The sequence below is a fragment of the Lampetra planeri genome, chromosome 3 (genome assembly GCF_965212315.1).
Source record: "Lampetra planeri chromosome 3, kcLamPlan1.2.h2, whole genome shotgun sequence".
NCBI classification, from domain to species: domain Eukaryota; kingdom Metazoa; phylum Chordata; class Hyperoartia; order Petromyzontiformes; family Petromyzontidae; genus Lampetra; species Lampetra planeri.
In genome coordinates, this window is record NC_136109.1 from 12594135 (window position 1) to 12613542 (window position 19408).

General features: G+C 44.4%; 1 protein-coding gene across 1 annotated transcript; it reads left to right on the forward strand.

The window, feature by feature from the left end:
- The first annotated feature begins 263 nt into the window (after positions 1–263).
- Positions 264–6574, forward strand: LSM6 (LSM6 homolog, U6 small nuclear RNA and mRNA degradation associated). Its single transcript, XM_078620966.1, has 4 exons — positions 264–350; positions 3431–3548; positions 4708–4821; positions 6168–6574. Exons 2-4 carry the CDS (start codon positions 3455–3457, stop codon positions 6200–6202), a joined length of 243 nt encoding a protein of 80 aa, XP_078477092.1. The 5' UTR covers positions 264–350; positions 3431–3454; the 3' UTR covers positions 6203–6574.
- Positions 6575–19408: the final 12834 nt, after the last annotated feature.

The following is a 19408-nucleotide window of genomic DNA, read 5'->3' on the forward strand; positions in this document are numbered from 1 at the left end:
TCTCCGTGTCTGTGTTTTGTCTCTCTCTCAAATGTAGTTCTACCTGATGACGATTGCTTGTGTTGCAATCGAAACGTCGTATTCTACTTAATGTATTTTCTTTCTACGTGATTCCTGCAGTCACGAAAGCTTCAAATCAAGTTTTGTTCACCTCGCCAGTGATGACGCTCGCGTTGTCACAGGGGGGGGAGGAGTCACAGCACAGAGCGCGAAGCCCCTCCCCCTGGGCTTACCGTTGGGTGGACGATTTAAAAATCGCGCTCCGCCCTCCCCCCCGTCGCCCCCCGTGAGCCTCGTCGCGCACCGTCCCCGCCATCCCCGCCATCCGCAGGCCCCGACATCGCGACGAAGTGAGGCTTTGCCACTCGCTGTACTCACAATACACTCAGCTGTGCTCGCAACACACTCAGTCGTACTCTATAATCACAATGCACTCGATATATACTCGCACTAATGTCGCTTTACTCAACACACGCTCACAATACACGCACTGTGCTCACAATACACGCACTGTACTCGCAATACACGCACTGTACTCAATGCACTCACTGTACTCAACACATGCTCATTGCTCATCCACACTTTACTGACAATAACCCACTCTACTGACAGTATACTGACTATACTCAGAATACATTAAATACACTCATTATTCGTACTCGCAATGCACACTATGCCAAACACGCTCTCTCCACAGTCTATTGTACTCACGATATTCACAATGCACACAGTATACTCACTACTCAACACACGCTTACTGCACTCACTATTCAATACACTCACTATATTCAACACTCATTATATTCAACACGTGCTCAATACTCATAATACACCCACCATACTCAGTATACTTACAATACACTCACAATGCACTCACTCCACTCGCAATATACTAAATATACTCAACACGCTCACTACGCACTTACTATACTCACAATGCAATCACTACACTCCGCACCTCCGATTAGCACGGTTGGCTACGTGCGGTGTGAAAGAAGTTCAACACACATGCAATATACTCGCTATTCACAATACACTTGCGATACTCACAATACTCAACACAAGCTCACTGCACATCGTACTCACTATACACTTACTGTGTTCAATTCACGACACACTGTAATCACAACACACTCACTACTCAACACGTGCTAACTAAATCGTGTACAGTACTCAATACACTATACTCGCAATACAGTACACTCACAAATACTAGCAATACAGTAAAACATACTCACGATACTCGACACATGACCACCACACACGAAACTAAATACACTTATTATATACAACACACATTCACTATACACTCGGTCTAATCACAATACACACACTATACTAACAATACACTCAATACGCTCCACTTATAGTGCTGGGAGATTCTCACGATTTCCAATTCAGCATTGAAATGTGATCATTGTAATTACCATGATATTGGGATCTTTGAATTGTGGAATCACAATTTGCGGTCACAATATTATTCAAGAATCAATTTCGTGTTACTTCTCGATTGTTATTTTGCACGGTTTTAACTAAATTTGTCTAAATGTAAATATTCTTACCCACGTGAACGATTTCATGCCTGTAATCATTTTGAATCGATGACTGGATGCGTCATTACATTCAATATACAGTATGTACTATGTGAAATTGTCAAAGCTTGTCTTTTTCGTGGCAACGGAGCACTGCTATTTTCAATATAATTACATTCATTTGAATGAAGGTGCAGGAATTTAATGGCGATGCATACTTTTTTTTTTCACGGACGAATCGTAGGCTGTAAAATAATCGCTATTCAATTGTTGTTACTACTCTAAATGAATAGTATAGTGGCGCTTCCAACTATTTCCACTAGGTGGCATACGAACCTTGCTATAATCACACCCGAATGAAGATTTTGAAATGGAATTACCCGGAGAGAACAAATGGAATCAAATTCCTACAGGAATCGTCTGCATTACTCCGTAAACACTACACTCACCACTCGCCAAACTCACTATTTACCTCACACTGCCGATATACTTATACACACTATACGGAGATATATTCATGCGTGTAAAATATTATTCATTTAACATGCACATATATATTACACTTTCACAAAACTAAATTGACCTTGAAACATAGACAAAGACCTGTATTTTATGTTCCTACATATTAACAATATATTGTATATTGTAAAAGCATACGTTTGCACGCACATAAACAGGAAAAATACACATGTTTGGTAAATGTACAATAAATCGCATGTAGATAAACTACCATAATGTACATTCACAACGGAGTATAGAGGAGCGATGCTCACAACAGCGCTGGCCGGCTAAAACGCAAAGATTTAGCAAAGTGGGGAGCACAATTAGTGCTTCGCCAGTCATCTCAGTCAGTCAACCCATGGCACTTGGGTCTATTCCGTGACCTGTCAGCGGGTATTCGATACTTCACGTGGCCTCAAAGTACAAGCGCCGTAGTGACGCCACCGCCACTTCGTGGTGAACTGTGGTTGTTGGCAATTGCAAGCATAAATACATGCACAGCTGCTACCATTTGCCACGAGGTGGTGGTGTATTCATCACTGCGCTTGTGCCAGGTTAATTGCACTTTGAGGAGTGCCAATGGCTGTTTGACAACACCATTATCGCCCATAACCTCCACCATCTCCCTGCATGACATTAAGAACAAATGAGTTACACAACAATTTTACTTGGTGATTTCTGAAAAAATAAATTAGACACGTCTATTTTTGCATGAACACAAATCGGTATTCTGTTACCATATCTTGTAAAACAACTCTTGTTTGGTTTCACAGTTATTTTATATATATATGTATAAAAATGAAAGTGACATTGCATTCTTGTTTGATTCACCAATTTGTACTCCGCATGAGCTGGTGAATATTTAGTTTTTGCAGAGTAGAAAAACATTAAATTTCGATTTAAAGCTTTCGTGAAGGGAAATAATAAAAATAAAACATAATAAAACAATTCTCACGACGTTTCGGCCACAACGCAAGCAGCCGTCCTCAGGTGAAGACCAGGTGTGTCTCCCCGACAGATTTCATTCTGTTTTATTTGTATTATTACGTGACTTTACCGATAGAAAAACATTGTTCCCATGCATCACTCCGCTTCCTCTTTGATCTTTCCGAAATGGACCACCAAATGATCCCAGTAAGTTATCTTGCTATTAGGCCACTCAATGTCTGTCAGGACTCTCAACCTTCCATCTTCACAGCTGAGCCTTCCTACTACTCATGTGGGCTCTTAGTTGGCTGTTAACTCTGTTTAGCTTTCTAATCTGGTCAGTGTGCAGAAAGTTAACTTTGCTTATGCAAAGATTCTTCACAGAATGCATATATATTCATATTAACAAGTACACTGCTTTGATAAATACATATTTTCTATGTTTTCTTTTTGTTTACCATTCATTTCAGAACCTACCAAGACTTCTGACCACAATGAGTTTGCGGAAACAAACCCCAAGCGATTTTCTGAAGCAGATCATCGGTCGCCCTGTGGTGGTGAAACTCAACTCAGGGGTGGATTACAGAGGTAACACTTCACTTAATGCCCTTACATTTTAAACATACCTATGTTATAGAAATTGGCATAAATGCATTGAACTCAGATTAAAACGATTACATTTAACATGGAGTATTGCAAACTAGGCATTTGATGATTTACATTTGGGAACTTTTTTTCTAGTAGCAAAATAATGAAAAGAGAATAGACTTTACCCTGTCTGACAATAAAACATGTGTTAAGGTGTTCAAACACCAAATAGACACCTATTCTAAGGCAACAAGGGGACACGATCCACACAAACATGTTCTGATAATATATCATTGTCTTTGAAACTGATTGGCCTATGCCAGAGACAGCCTTCTTTATGGCATTGTCTCGCCTTTGTTAGACCAGGGAACACCAAAAGGTGAACAGCATAAGGCAGTGAAAATATCAGAGCATTAATAGACGTAATGACTTGCAATAGTTGTCTATTTAGTGTTTGAACATCTTAACACCTGTGTTATTGGCAGACATTTTAAAGCCTAATCTTTTTTCCTCATTAAGCAAACTGTTAAGGTATTTTATTAACTTTCACAGTTGAATACACTCAATGTGTTTTGTTTGTTAATTATTTTTTGTATTGCCTTCTCAGGTGCTCTATATTGCTCGTTATATATTAAAAGTACAATAGTAAGCAAAGGCGTGACGAGCACGTGACTGCTGATGAGAATCAGAATGTTGTAAATAGGACAGTTTGCCTGCTTAGCAAATATTGTGGGTTAACATTTATCTAGGAGACCCATCAGCTAATGGACGAAAACGTTCTTTTATTTCATAACATGAATAGACTTACTCCTGGCATTACTCGCTTATTTCTATAATTTTGTTTATAATACATATTTCAACAACATTTGATCTAAAATGCCAACATTTTCCCAGAGCTAATGTTGAGTGTTTCCTGTCCCCTGAATAATAGATCAAAGATTCACTTCATACTGTATATGTATCTTTTATATATGTCGGTTTTATGTCAAATTACCATGAACACTGAAATACTAATTACTAAGTTATCTCCGTGATTAGATGCACATTATACAACTAAATACTCATCAATTATAAGTGCATACTTGTTTGAAATGTACTGCATGTGTTTGTAAGAAGTATATTTGGCCTGAGGTGCATGTGGTGAAACTGTCGTTTCTAGGGGTTCTGGCCTGCCTTGATGGCTACATGAACATCGCCCTGGAGCAAACGGAAGAGTATGTGAATGGACAACTAAAGAACAAATATGGTGATGCCTTCATCAGAGGAAACAATGGTCAGTTTACTTAATTGTTTTTTGTTTAGCCGATGTGATCACATTATTTTATACCTCATGTGTATTATTAGAAAGGAGACGTTGACCTGCTATACATGCTGTTGGAAGCAGTTTTATTAACTTAAATTGTAAATTGGCCAAAGTAGTAGGAATTGATATTCTTGGGTTTTTTGGTAAAGTCACGTAGATAGGTTCAAAGAAAATAACAAAAAATAGCAAAAAACTATGACGTTTCGATTGCAATAAAAGTGGTCAAGATCTAGTGGGAATTGGTGATATAAATAATAAATTCACACTTTTCATCACCCTTATGTCAATCCACTGCTCGATGAAGACCTTTGCATGGGTAATTTAATCATGGGAGTTTTTTTAAGTCATACTTTACCAATTCTGGTCAGTGTCTGTTGGTGAGGACCCTGGACCGAAACAGATTATAGATATCACTCGCTGCTGATGTGAGTCATGGCAGCACTTCTTTTAAAACAATGATTCACATTAAGATATTGTCATATACATATAGTTTAAATTTGTATATCCTAATGAACTATTCCAGAAATTACCAATGGATTGGAAGAAATACTGACATGTTACGTGGAGAGACAGATATGAAGGAGATTGTCTGCTTATTAATGTTATTTATATTCTCCACAATGACACTCATTACTATTTTGTGTGATTATATACACATTTTGAACTAGGACCCATCTTAAAAAGACAGTCCTTGCCTATAACATCTGGCAGTTCATAAGTGTTGATGCAAACAAGCTTGACTGCTGATGAGACACTGTCGAAACCAGTTAAGAGTTTTCTTTTGTTGCTGAAATGATGCACTGCCATAAGGCCGATTGGTTGTGTAAGAAATAATTATATATTTTTTGACATATATATATACATTTTCTCTGCTTATCTATTTTGTTATTGCATTCGTTGGTCTAATTAATTACCAATTCATGTAAAGGACAATTAACAATACATTGTCTATGCTATTTAAATTTTTGGCGGTGATATATGGTCAAGCGGTAGTATGTTCGCTGCTTTTTTTGCAGAGGCTCAGGTTTTAATCCAGCGACTACACTGATTATTACTGTGGGTGTAATGAGCACAATATGCGCCATCTATTTCACAGTGGACGTTAAAAGATCTCACATCATTCGCAAGAGTAGGCCGTTAGTTGCAGGTGTCAGGGTCCAAATTTTTTAATTACTTATTACAGTGTCAACAGCAATCATCATCTCTGCTGGCAGCAGAATTCTCCAGGTCATTTTTGCAAATCAGTTTTCATCTGGTTAAACAAAAATGTTTTTTAACGATCATTTTGTTATGTATTGCATGTTGTGTGTTAACAGTCCTTTACATTAGCACCCAGAAGAGGAGAATATGAGGTGCAAGTTACAACAAGATCCAGCAGTGAAAAAAGAAAAGGATCAAATCTGTGCTCTGATGTGCATCACCTGTATTTTACTTTTTGAAAAATATCAAGAATTTAGTATTTTTATATTCTTTGTAAAAGTGCAAGGTAGTTATTTACTGCATCTAAAGTCAAACCATTTTTTGTCAATCTAAATGGAAAAAAATACTAATTTAAATGTATCTACCATTTCTTGTTTTTGTCTTTGCTTTTTGATGTGTAACTTTTGGGGGATTTTATACCCCAGGCATATGACTTTTGCAACTGGAGAGTGTCTCATACAAGTACAACTGTTGGATAACTATGACTTTGTTGATTGATCAGTAAATACAAGAATTGAGAGTACCAAAAGTATTTTACGTCTCTTTATTTACAATGACAGGGCCTGGATCTGTCAATGCAATCCATTAGGCCATGGTAATTTCTCCACCTAATCACCACAATGACACTGGTGCCATTTAAACTCCAACTTAAAAATTACATTGTCGCACTTCCTATTTAGTACCAATTTAGCATACAATTTGTACCAATTGTGCACACATCCGTGGTATTCGGACATCTTGCACTGCTCGGGGCCAATCTGCACCCACCATGTTCCTCGCTCACTGATCAAAATAATTTCCTCTATATACAGTTACGAGGGGGTAGGTGACAGCAGCACGCCCGGCCGCCTTTGTCCCCCCAGTGGCGATGTTCACACACCACAGCAGTTACTCGTTGGAGGCTGATTCGACCTCGGCGAGGCCCAGGACCAGTTAAAATAATCGTCACTGGTGGTGGCCGTGAGCGGGAATCGAACTCGGGTCACCAGGTTCGTAGCGCAGCGCGCTAACCACTACACTACAATGCGTTACGCTTCCACATGTGTGGGTCACATGACAGATTTGACGTCAGCTCACTTGCCGTGCAAAATATATATATTATTGAGCTTCCCCCCCTAAAATAAAATCAAAAGTGTATTTTTTAAATAATTTTTGCATGGTGTACAGTCTGGAAAGTATTCACATGGCAAATTTCCAGTTTGTTGCATGTCGAGAAGTAGCTAAACCTTTTGAACAGACACATTCACAACTTTACCTTTTATATTTTTGGAGATAAAGTCTTATGTATTTCACTCGCAATCACTTGGTCAACTAGCTGACATTTTTTACACATACAGCTATCCTTCTAAAGACCACGCAATCTGCATCTCAAGTGCCTTCACTTTATTTTACGAGGTATTTGATCACAACTTTATGCTTGAATGACATGTCCAATTTAATCATCTTGCTTTCAACAACTGAAGTGCCTCTAGCTACGGGTGACACTGTATGCTGTACATAATGAACTTGAATGATAAAGGCTAAAGGTATTAGAAACGGGACTAATCCATTGGGAGCCGAATCAATTCCAAACTTTAGCTTAGGATTTGAAACCGAATTAGGTTTTACACAAGTGTAATGCGGGCGTAAACGACCTTCCGGATGTGATGTCACGGGGGGGAGGAGTTACGTCACGTGGGAGAAGGGTTCGGGTCTTTAAGGGGAGAAACCGGAAGAGGAGGGGAGGTTGTTGGAGACTGGGCTAGAGTAAGGCCACGCAGGGCGAAGGCTGGGAGGAGTGGCGAGATCGCCACACACACACAGAGAGCGGATCGGCACCGTCGGCCAGCGGTGACCAACCCAAGGAGCAGCGGTGAGGCTGCAGCGAGGGCAGCCGGGGAGGCTGCACGAAGAGGCAGCAGTGGGACTGTTCGGAGGAGAGAGAGTCTATACAAGGGGTGGACGTGCGTATTTTGGTTGATTCCGGAGCGTCCGCGACTATTATATCGGATGTCATTTTCCATCTTTTGGGCATCCCACCGGGGGCCGTGCGTCCGGTTTACGGGTCGTGCGTCGCTGCGAATGGGGGTAGCATGGGCATTGTGGGCCAGGTGGACGCTAAAATATCTATCGGGGAAGTGTCGGCCTCGGGAATTGTGTTAATTTCAAGATCTCTGGCAGTTCCTTGTTTATTGGGAACTGATTTTCTGGCTAAGATGCCCATTTTGATCAAAATTAATGAGAATTGTATTGAATTGCCGGGTGGCCGTCAAATCTCGTTTCTGCCGTCGCCCTGGGGGCGACCTGCTCCTGCCGCCCAGGTGCAGGCGTTATCCGTAGTATCTGTTGACATTCCACCTGGCTCACAGATGCTTATCCCTTTGCGGTATCGGAAGCCCCTGCCTGATCGGCAAGGTGCGGTTGGGGTCTTGTTGTCACCGTCCGCCACCATAACGGCCGGATTGGCGCTGGTTGGGGCGCAGACCATCGTCCGGCCGGACCAATTACCGTTTTTGCAGGTGCTCAATGCGAGTACCGAGAACGTGTGTGTCCCGGCTGGTACGGTTGTGGCACATGCCACTACGGCATTTACGGCACAGAATTGCCTGCACAGCCAGGGCGTGGTTGCTGGTGTTTCGGAGCCGGTAGCTTCGGATAATCGCTGGATTGCCGACTTATGTAAGGAAAATTCTTCCTTGTCCGAGGAACAACGTTGTGCGATTCGTAAATTGTTATTGACTTATTCGGATGTGTTTAGCTCCGACGATTTGGATTTGGGACGCACCTCGTTGCTTTACCATCATATTGACACAGGGGACGCTGCCCCTATTCGGTTGAACTCGCTCCGGATGAGTCCGGCCGAGCGAGAACACGTTCGGGGGGGCAGTGGATGACATGTTGGCTGCGGACATGATATCTCCATCTAACAGCCCATGGGGCGCGCCTGTTGTTTTGGTCAAGAAAAAGGACAGAAATGAAAGAGGCGAGAAACTGCTAGAATTTGCTCCAAATTACATGCTAATATGTAATACTAAGTTTAAATTAAAATACTTCAGAAAATGGACAGAGAACACTGGATGGAAAACAAACATATGACAGATCTGGTAATGGTCGACAGAAGCTGGAAAAATATAAGTTTGACTATACAGAACATTCCAAGGAGCCGATGTCATCAGACCACAACTTAGTAGCATGCAACCTACAACTAAAACGTATATCCAAAACGCAATATGAGAAGAGGAACATAGATGCACTCGAGAACGAGAAGATAAGGACGTAAGAGATTTAGAACGTGTGCGGCGACCCGCACACGTTCTAAATCTCTTACGTTTCGTTGATTGTTTATGTTGTGTTATTGTTCTTACTGTTATATTTTTTGCATGCTTCGTGTCCTTTAGTGTGTCTGGGTCGGTTTCGCTCGCATTACTTGTCGGAGTTCTTGTTCAGCAGAGGTCGGCTGGGTTTTCTCTACGGGGGAGGGTGGTGTAATGCGGGTGTAAACGACCTTCCGGATGTGACGTCACGGGGGGGAGGAGTTACGTCACGTGGGAGAAGGGTTCGGGTCTTTAAGGGGAGAAACCGGAAGAGGAGGGGAGGTTGTTGGAGACTGGGCTAGAGTAAGGCCACGCAGGGCGAAGGCTGGGAGGAGTGGCGAGATCGCCACACACACACAGAGAGCGGATCGGCACCGTCGGCCAGCGGTGACCAACCCAAGGAGCAGCGGTGAGGCTGCAGCGAGGGCAGCCGGGGAGGCTGCACGAAGAGGCAGCAGTGGGACTGTTCGGAGGAGAGAGAGCAGCGGTGGGGCTGCAGCGAGAGCAGCCGGAGAGGCTGCACGAGGAGATCAGCAGCGAGGCTGCTAGGGGACGGAGGAAGGCTACGGGAGCGACGGCAGCGTCGGCCGCCGAGCGGAGGGTCTCAGAGAGAGAGCCGTGTGGGAAAAGTAGACGAACCCGAATAAAGGACACCAAGCCAGATACCGTGGTCGAGTCTTTTATTACACTGGTGTTGGAAGTGTAACGGCATGTCAAAGCAACTAAGAAAAATAATATTCTGACGCCATCATCTGCTTATTCGTCCGACGACGACGACCTTCCTCCAACGATGGACCCAGCTGCGTTGGTGGAGGAGACCCATGCTGGAGCGAGTACGGGTCCGGGAGTTGAAGATGTCGCCGCGTCGGCGGGCCCGTCGGCACCAACGGACGCGGATTTCCGATGGGAACAGATAGCGGAGCAGCTTGAGACTCTCAAGAACGTACTGGCGCAGTTATGTCACCTCGTCACGCCGAGGACGGCGATGGGGAGAGCCGAGGGTGGTCCACAGGCCGCCGCCTTGCCTTCGCTGTCGACGCCATCAGCCACGCGGCACGAAGCCGCCATCTTGCGCGCTCCGCGACGGGAAGCCGCCATCTTGACCACGCCGCGATTCGACGCCATTTTGAACCTACCACCGGATGAACCATCGCTTGAGGACGGCGTTCTAAGGAGTCGCAGTCGTCATCTTACTACGGTCAAAGAATTCTCCATCGGGGGCGATTGGAGCGCTTTCGCCTGCAGATTTTTGGCGGCGGTACGCTCTGCTAGGTGGACTGACGCTGAGGCTTTGGAAGTTTTGCCGACTCTTCTTGATGACGAGTCGGTCAGATTCTTTCGTTCTATAACGGCCGAAAAGAAGAAAACATTACGTGGAGTTTTTGACGAAATGGCGGATGCTTACGAGCCACCTGATGATGCTCATCGCCGATTTGCTCAACGACAGCGAGCGCCTGAGGAGTCGCCGGTGGCATATAGGGGTGCGGTACTGGAGTTGGCTATGGCCGCATATCCGGAGACGAAGCCTGACCTGCTCGAGCCTCTCATCTTAGGTAAGATGCTCGAGCTGTCCCGGGATCTGGGGATTCCCATGCCTGTGTGTGGCCACGAGAAGCTGACGTCCCGGGCGGCAGCAAAATGTCTGGATGCACAGTTTAACCTCCGCCGGTGGAAGCAAGTCGCGGCGTGGACGGGGGGGCCCATCGTCGAGGGAGGTGCCGTGGGTTGGGACCCTAAGAAGACGGTGTACGTGCCGGATGGGGGGTGCCCGCAGGAGCTGACGGCCGCCTCTGGTCCATGGTCGGGCCGCGGTGGGCCGGTCCCGCGCGCTGCACCACCGGCACGGGCCCGGCGGGACGGGGGGCCTGCGCTGCGGCGCAACGACGTTGACTGCTTCCGCTGCGGGCGTAAGGGCCATTACGCCAGGGACTGCTGGGCCCGCGCCCCGGGTCCGCCCCAGCAGGAGGCATCGTCAACGGACGCGCCAAAGAAGGAACCTCCAAGACAGGCAAGTCGGTGCGCACCAGACACCCGGCAAGGCTTTGCACCTCACCCATCACCGTTGTCGTGCGATCCGGGTGTTGTTATTAATGGGAGGCCATCGACGGGGCCTTGTCGCTCGGTGACGCAGTGGCGTAAATTGGCACGGAGGGTCGTCGCGGCCGCTACGGGTTCGTCCACTGTACCGGGGTCTATACAAGGGGTGGACGTGCGTATTTTGGTTGATTCCGGAGCGTCCGCGACTATTATATCGGATGTCATTTTCCATCTTTTGGGCATCCCACCGGGGGCCGTGCGTCCGGTTTACGGGTCGTGCATCGCTGCGAACGGGGGTAGCATGGGCATTGTGGGCCAGGTGGACGCTAAAATATCTATCGGGGAAGTGTCGGCCTCGGGAATTGTGTTAATTTCAAGATCTCTGGCAGTTCCTTGTTTATTGGGAATTGATTTTCTGGCTAAGATGCCCATTTTGATCAAAATTAATGAGAATTGTATTGAATTGCCGGGTGGCCGTCAAATCTCGTTTCTGCCGTCGCCCTGGGGGCGACCTGCTCCTGCCGCCCAGGTGAAGGCGTTATCCGTAGTATCTGTTGACATTCCACCTGGCTCACAGATGCTTATCCCTTTGCGGTATCGGAAGCCCCTGCCTGATCGGCAAGGTGCGGTTGGGGTCTTGTTGTCACCGTCCGCCACCATAACGGCCGGATTGGCGCTGGTTGGGGCGCAGACCATCGTCCGGCCGGACCAATTACCGTTTTTGCAGGTGCTCAATGCGAGTACCGAGAACGTGTGTGTCCCGGCTGGTACGGTTGTGGCACATGCCACTACGGCATTTACGGCACAGAATTGCCTGCACAGCCAGGGCGTGGTTGCTGGTGTTTCGGAGCCGGTAGCTTCGGATAATCGCTGGATTGCCGACTTATGTAAGGAAAATTCTTCCTTGTCCGAGGAACAACGTTGTGCGATTCGTAAATTGTTATTGACTTATTCGGATGTGTTTAGCTCCGACGATTTGGATTTGGGACGCACCTCGTTGCTTTACCATCATATTGACACAGGGGACGCTGCCCCTATTCGGTTGAACTCGCTCCGGATGAGTCCGGCCGAGCGAGAACACGTTCGGGGGGCAGTGGATGACATGTTGGCTGCGGACATGATATCTCCATCTAACAGCCCATGGGGCGCGCCTGTTGTTTTGGTCAAGAAAAAGGACAGAAATGAAAGAGGCGAGAAACTGCTAGAATTTGCTCCAAATTACATGCTAATATGTAATACTAAGTTTAAATTAAAATACTTCAGAAAATGGACAGAGAACACTGGATGGAAAACAAACATATGACAGATCTGGTAATGGTCGACAGAAGCTGGAAAAATATAAGTTTGACTATACAGAACATTCCAAGGAGCCGATGTCATCAGACCACAACTTAGTAGCATGCAACCTACAACTAAAACGTATATCCAAAACGCAATATGAGAAGAGGAACATAGATGCACTCGAGAACGAGAAGATAAGGACGTAAGAGATTTAGAACGTGTGCGGCGACCCGCACACGTTCTAAATCTCTTACGTTTCGTTGATTGTTTATGTTGTGTTATTGTTCTTACTGTTATATTTTTTGCATGCTTCGTGTCCTTTAGTGTGTCTGGGTCGGTTTCGCTCGCATTACTTGTTGGAGTTCTTGTTCAGCCGAGGTCGGCTGGGTTTTCTCTACGGGGGAGGGTGGTGTAATGCGGGTGTAAACGACCTTCCGGATGTGACGTCACGGGGGGGAGGAGTTACGTCACGTGGGAGAAGGGTTCGGGTCTTTAAGGGGAGAAACCGGAAGAGGAGGGGAGGTTGTTGGAGACTGGGCTAGAGTAAGGCCACGCAGGGCGAAGGCTGGGAGGAGTGGCGAGATCGCCACACACACACAGAGAGCGGATCGGCACCGTCGGCCAGCGGTGACCAACCCAAGGAGCAGCGGTGAGGCTGCAGCGAGGGCAGCCGGGGAGGCTGCACGAAGAGGCAGCAGTGGGACTGTTCGGAGGAGAGAGAGCAGCGGTGGGGCTGCAGCGAGAGCAGCCGGAGAGGCTGCACGAGGAGATCAGCAGCGAGGCTGCTAGGGGACGGAGGAAGGCTACGGGAGCGACGGCAGCGTCGGCCGCCGAGCGGAGGGTCTCAGAGAGAGAGCCGTGTGGGAAAAGTAGACGAACCCGAATAAAGGACACCAAGCCAGATACCGTGGTCGAGTATTTTATTACACAAGTATTACTCGATGTAAAATAATATGAAAAGACATAAATGAGCAATCATGTTTGTGATGAATATGGTGTTTTGCTCAACCGGTGGCCACCGCCAGACTTCACTATTATGAAGAGATGAATATGCCATATCCGTCATGGCGTGGAGGAGGCCGTGATGGCGCGGTGGATGCCGTGATACACTCACTCATCTTACACTGACTCACTCACACATCATACACGGACTCACTCATACGCTGACTCACACATCATACTCTCAATCACACAACCACTGACCCATTCAATCATCATACACTGATTCACTCATCATACACTCACTCATCATACGCTGACTCACATCATACACTCACACTACCATTGACTCACTCACACATCATACACTGACTCACTCATCATACGTTGACTCACACATACACTGACTCACACTACCACTGACTCACTCACACATCATACACTGGGAGTGTCATGCTGCCAACTATGGCTGCAAGTTTGGTTGTACATGTTATGTATATAGTTTATTATTAAATTTGAATCACAGTTCCTATGATTACTGTTGTTACATTGTTTTTGTAGCTTTATTTTGGTGATTTCGAAAACATGGTTAAGCCATGTTTCTTGCGGAAGTGCGGAGTTGGCCTGATATCTTTAATCTAAATTATCTTATGGTTGTTATTGTTTGACTTGCATCACACTGGGATTTTTGCACACAGCGTTGTAATACGGTTTTTTTTTTCTGGAAGATTTGCTGGTTTATCCAGGATGTTTCTGTTGCGCGTCGTCGCTTTAAGATGTTTTCTGTTCATATTTTGTTTGTTGCGGTTGTACCCGACTCAAGAGCCGCATGGCTCACAGGGCTATACCTAATAAATGAAACTTGAACTTGAATATCCGCGCCAGCGCCAGAAAACCAATTTAAAAACTGCAAACGAAAGCCCTGCTCCCCGAGGTGTCGTGGTGGGGTGCCAGTTATGTACACTTTAAGCCTTAACTTCAAGATTTGCTGTACTGTGTTCCTTTCCTCCAGCTTGCCTGTTCATCCGCCAAATAATCAGTCTGCACTTTCAATCAATTAAATAGTACTATCATTGGTATCTTTCCCATGTGGCTCAGTGCGATGGTTCTGTAATTTTTACAATCGGTCAGATCTTTCTTGGGTATCGTCCCAAGTATGGATTTTGTCGACTTCGCTGGTATTTTTCTTTCTCTCCATACTTTCTTGCATAGCTCATGGATTTGTTTGATAAGTTTCTTCCCTCCAGCCTTTATAAATTCTCTCCTAATGCTGTCCACTCCTGGACTTTTGTTTTTCTTCAAATGTTTTATTGACGTTTCTACCTCTTCGTACAATATATCATATTCATCATTCCTCGGTGGTGGGGATATTATTTCTAGTTCATCCAGCAGCTCTTTATTCTATTGATCCGTATCCCTATACAAATCTCTGCAATACTCGGTCCATCTCTTTTTTTGTCTATTCTTTATCAAGATCTTACCGTCCTTGCCTTTTATTGCTGTTTGCCATGGTTGCCACTTCCTATTTGTGTTCTTGACTAGTTTGTCCACCTCCCTGGTCTTGTATTCTCCAGCGTAGTATTCAATGTCGCTTCATTGATTTTCCAGCTATTTCTGTTTATCTTTTCTTGCCGATGTCCTTAACTCATTGCATAGCTTTTTGTACTCCATCTCATGCGATTCCTTTAAGCTTAATTTTTTTTATTTTCCTGTGCTAGTTCCAATGTTATCTCAGTTAATAATTTTCTTTTAGGTTTTACAGCTTAGGCTATTGCTGCTTCTACTGCTTGCCTCACTATCTTCTTTAGTGCCAATGCCTTGCTGTCTATGCTAAGGTGTTCAATTTTTGTCCCTCTGATTCTACTCTATTTCCTCCTTATATTTCCTCCTTATCTTCTCGTTCTCGAGTGCATCTATGTTCCTCTTCTCATATTGCGTTTTGGATATACGTTTTAGTTGTAGGTTGCATGCTACTAAGTTGTGGTCTGATGACATCGGCTCCTTGGAATGTTCTGTATAGTCAAACTTATATTTTTCCAGCTTCTGTCGACCATTACCAGATCTGTCATATGTTTGTTTTCCATCCAGTGTTCTCTGTCCATTTTCTGAAGTATTTTAATTTAAACTTAGTATTACATATTAGCATGTAATTTGGAGCAAATTCTAGCAGTTTCTCGCCTCTTTCATTTCTTTCTCCATGTCGATGATGCGTTCCCATATGATGTTATCCTTCCCAATTTTTTCATTCCTGATGGTGTAGCTGCTGCTGCTTTCTGGTAGCTCTTTTTTACCCAATCCTGGATACTTCATTGGAGACGTGGACCTTGTTGAACTGGGTGACATTCAAGCCTTTTGTAGTCGTTGTGCATTCAATGACATTTTCTTCATGGTCAGAGTATCAGCACCTTTTCGCCCTACCCTCCTTTTTATCAAGGCTTGGGACTGGCTCAGATATCCATTGGATTGTGGACCTCTGATGCGGAATTGCCTAAACATGCACAAACCATTTGCGTTGGCACCTGGAACATCAGAACCGCCTGCCAACCAGGTGCGATGCACATTCAAAATAACTCGTGAGAGGAAGAATCAACATCATGGGTGCGTTGGCTTGGGACTGATGAAACCGCTGCAGGAAACTACACAGTTCTGTGGTTGGGACCTCCAGATGGCTCTCCCCGGCTTGCTCGGGTGGCTATTTCCCTTGATCGGACACCAAAATTAGCCCTAATAGCATGGCACCCAGTGAATGACACGCTACTGGTTTCTAGATTCAGGCACACTCTAGGTGATCTATCCATTGCTGCGACCACATCAAATATCACTTCGACCAGTATCTGGAACAGTCACTAAACCTCGGAAATTTCAATACAGGCTCTGGCACTTCTAGAGATGACCTGCAAACTATGATCGGCCCACATGGCAGTGGCATACTTAATGATAACTCAGAAAGGCTCCTGCATATTTGTGTAGGAAATTAGCTTAGAATAGGTGGCTGTTGGTTCCAGTACCGCGACATTCACATGTTTTCAAATGAGGGACACACGAAGAAAAAAATCGACCACATCCGAATTAACTCCAGATGGAAAGATCTGCAAAATTGCAGAGTTTACCGAAGCATGGAGTTCGACACAGATTATCGACTGGTTATTGCAACCTTGAATGATTGTCCAGTAGGATTTTGTCTCCATCTACCTGCTACAACATCAAAACACTTTCAAACCCATCTTTTGAACAGCAATTCAGTCACCATTAACAACCAATTTTCCGCCCTCTCCAATAAGAGCTGGCAGATTGGGACTGGTTTCGAGACTCAGCCAATAACGCTGCCAAAATCTGCATTGGAACCATAGAAATGTTAAAAAAATAGCGGATCAGCAACGAGACATGGAACTCAATTAGCAAAAACCGTAAAGCATGGCTAGCAGGATCTGATCAAGACTACAAGGACCTGAAAAATCAATGCAAGAACCACATCTGGGGCGACTGCCAGAGGTGGGAAAATGAGAGCGCTGCAGCAGCAGAGCGAGCGAGAGTGCGCTAAATGGCCAAGTTAAGGATGTATTTGCTAACTTCAGGCACAGTTTCCAGCCCAATCATGGACTCTAGTGGCCTCCTGGTCAGCGATAGGAGGCAGAAACTATGACGCTGGAAATAATTCTACTCTCAGCTGCTGATTCGCCCTCTTTTATCCTCCTCTGAAGAACTCTTGCAGGCTGCAGCAACAACAACTGAAACCCCCAACATCTCCTGCTCCAAGCCATCTGAGGATGAAGTGAGGGCTGCTTAAAAAAAAATAGCAGGGCATCCACATATAGCAATATATTGGCTGAAATGCTGAAGTCCTGATGCCCAGCTGTAATCAAATCGTTAACCAGTATCTTCCAGCACACGTGGAGGACAGGCTCAATACCAGCAGAGTGGAAGAAAGGCTTCCTTCCCTTCTACAAGGGCAAGCAGAGCAGACATGAGTGCAATAACTATGGCAGCACACTACTCTCCTGCCCTGGCAAGCTATTTGCCTCAATCTTGCTGGCCAGTTAAAGATACACTTTTAGAAGTACCCCTCAGGGGGTGAGTAGAGTTTAGTACCGCAGAGGTGGTTTTTCCAGTGAAAGGCCGCAGGATTTCAGACAAAAAACGAGCCAGTTTGTAGCTGGGGGAGTTGATAGTAGAGACAATGGGACGAAGGGGTGTATCTTCTTTATGTATCTTTGGCAAACCATATAATCTTGGTGGTCTGGCTGCAGAAGGTTTCAACGAGAACTGTTTGGTTTGATCAATTAATGCGGTTGAATCAGTTGGTATAGTGTATAGCAGATTGTATAATAATAAATAGTATAAAAGTGTAATGTTTAATATAATGTATAAGGTAATATATAGTATCGTAATTGTATAGTGAATATACAGCAGTGTGGTATACAGTAGAGTGGGTAGAATAATATATAGTGTAATATTACAATGTATAGTCTAAGGTATAGGGTGGTGTATAGTAATGCAGTATATAATTTAATGTTGGGTTTGTCTATGGCAGTATATAGTACGGGGTAGATCGGTGCATTTGCCATAAATATGCAAAATTCATCTGTTGATATGCAAATTACTTTGTCAAGGCGCCCTTCCTCCCCTAACCCAGCTTAAATATACGCTGCAAAGCTTGGTGGTGCTCATTCAGACGCTGTCTTTCCGACAGACCTGTTCTTCACCTGAGGACGGCTGCTTGCGTTGTGGCCGAAACGTCGTGAGAATTGTATTTTATTATGTTTTATTTTTAATATTTTATTATTTCCCTTCTACGTGACTTTACCGAAAGAACCAAGAAGATGAATCCCTGCAGTCACGAAAGCTTTAAATCGAAATTTAACATCTAGTTGTGTGGTGCTGTTTATAGAGCACTGGGCTGCCAGTAGATAGGTTGCCAGATCAATTTCCAGTGAGGTATTGACTTCGCTCATTATGCCCCTGGGGTGGATGAAGTAAATAGCATTTTATGGAAATTCAACAGATCGGGGCATCCACCATGAGAATGTGGAATTCCCATGAGTGGGCTCAGGGCCGCCACCAGAAATGCTTGCTGCCCCAATACTTGTATGAGCATTAACAGACTTGTTTGACGTTGTAGGTAATTTTCCTCCGCTCTTTGTATCACCCATTTGTGACGTGAAACGATACCTATTTTGACACATGGAAGGCTTGCAGCTACTACTGCACGCAAAGTGCAACATTGTTAAACTTTCTTTTTCTAGATTTGCATTGTATTTTGTTTAACTATTATTCAAAATGTGAATACATTGACGCCTGCCATATATGATTTGCACGTAAAAAGAAATAGCCCACAATACCCACAAATATTTTTTAGTTAATTAAAACTGATTTTCGTCAGCATGATTTTGTTCAAATAATTCATATTCTGACAGTCTTTAGCCTCGTAGACTTTTGTTAATCCTCTGAAATAAACCATATTGTTGCTTATCTAGATATGCACTGACATTCAGATATGATTTCATGTGCATTTCCAAAAAAGGCTACACAAATGCATAAGATAGAAAATGGCACGAGACATATGTGATAGCTTCTGAATTTAATGTGTTTTTTTTCTAAGTGTAACCAGTATCTGCATCAGCGACATACAAATTTGAGAGCTTGTAATTGGAACTATGGTAGTTGGTGGACGAGTGGATATATATATCACTCTGGGAATGTGTATTCTGTGATTGTCCTTGTAAAAATATATTTATGAATAATAACATAATCGTCGTAATTATGTAAAAAAATATTTCGCCCTGTACATCGCCAACCATCTTAATAAG

Coding starts and splice junctions, on each gene's coding strand:
- LSM6 (XM_078620966.1), top strand. CDS start 3,455: ATGAGTTTGCGGAAACAAACCCCAAGCGATTTTCTGAAGCAGATCATC. Junction 3,549..4,707: donor CTCAGGGGTGGATTACAGAG/GTAACACTTCAC, acceptor TGTCGTTTCTAG/GGGTTCTGGCCTGCCTTGAT. Junction 4,822..6,167: donor CTTCATCAGAGGAAACAATG/GTCAGTTTACTT, acceptor GTGTGTTAACAG/TCCTTTACATTAGCACCCAG.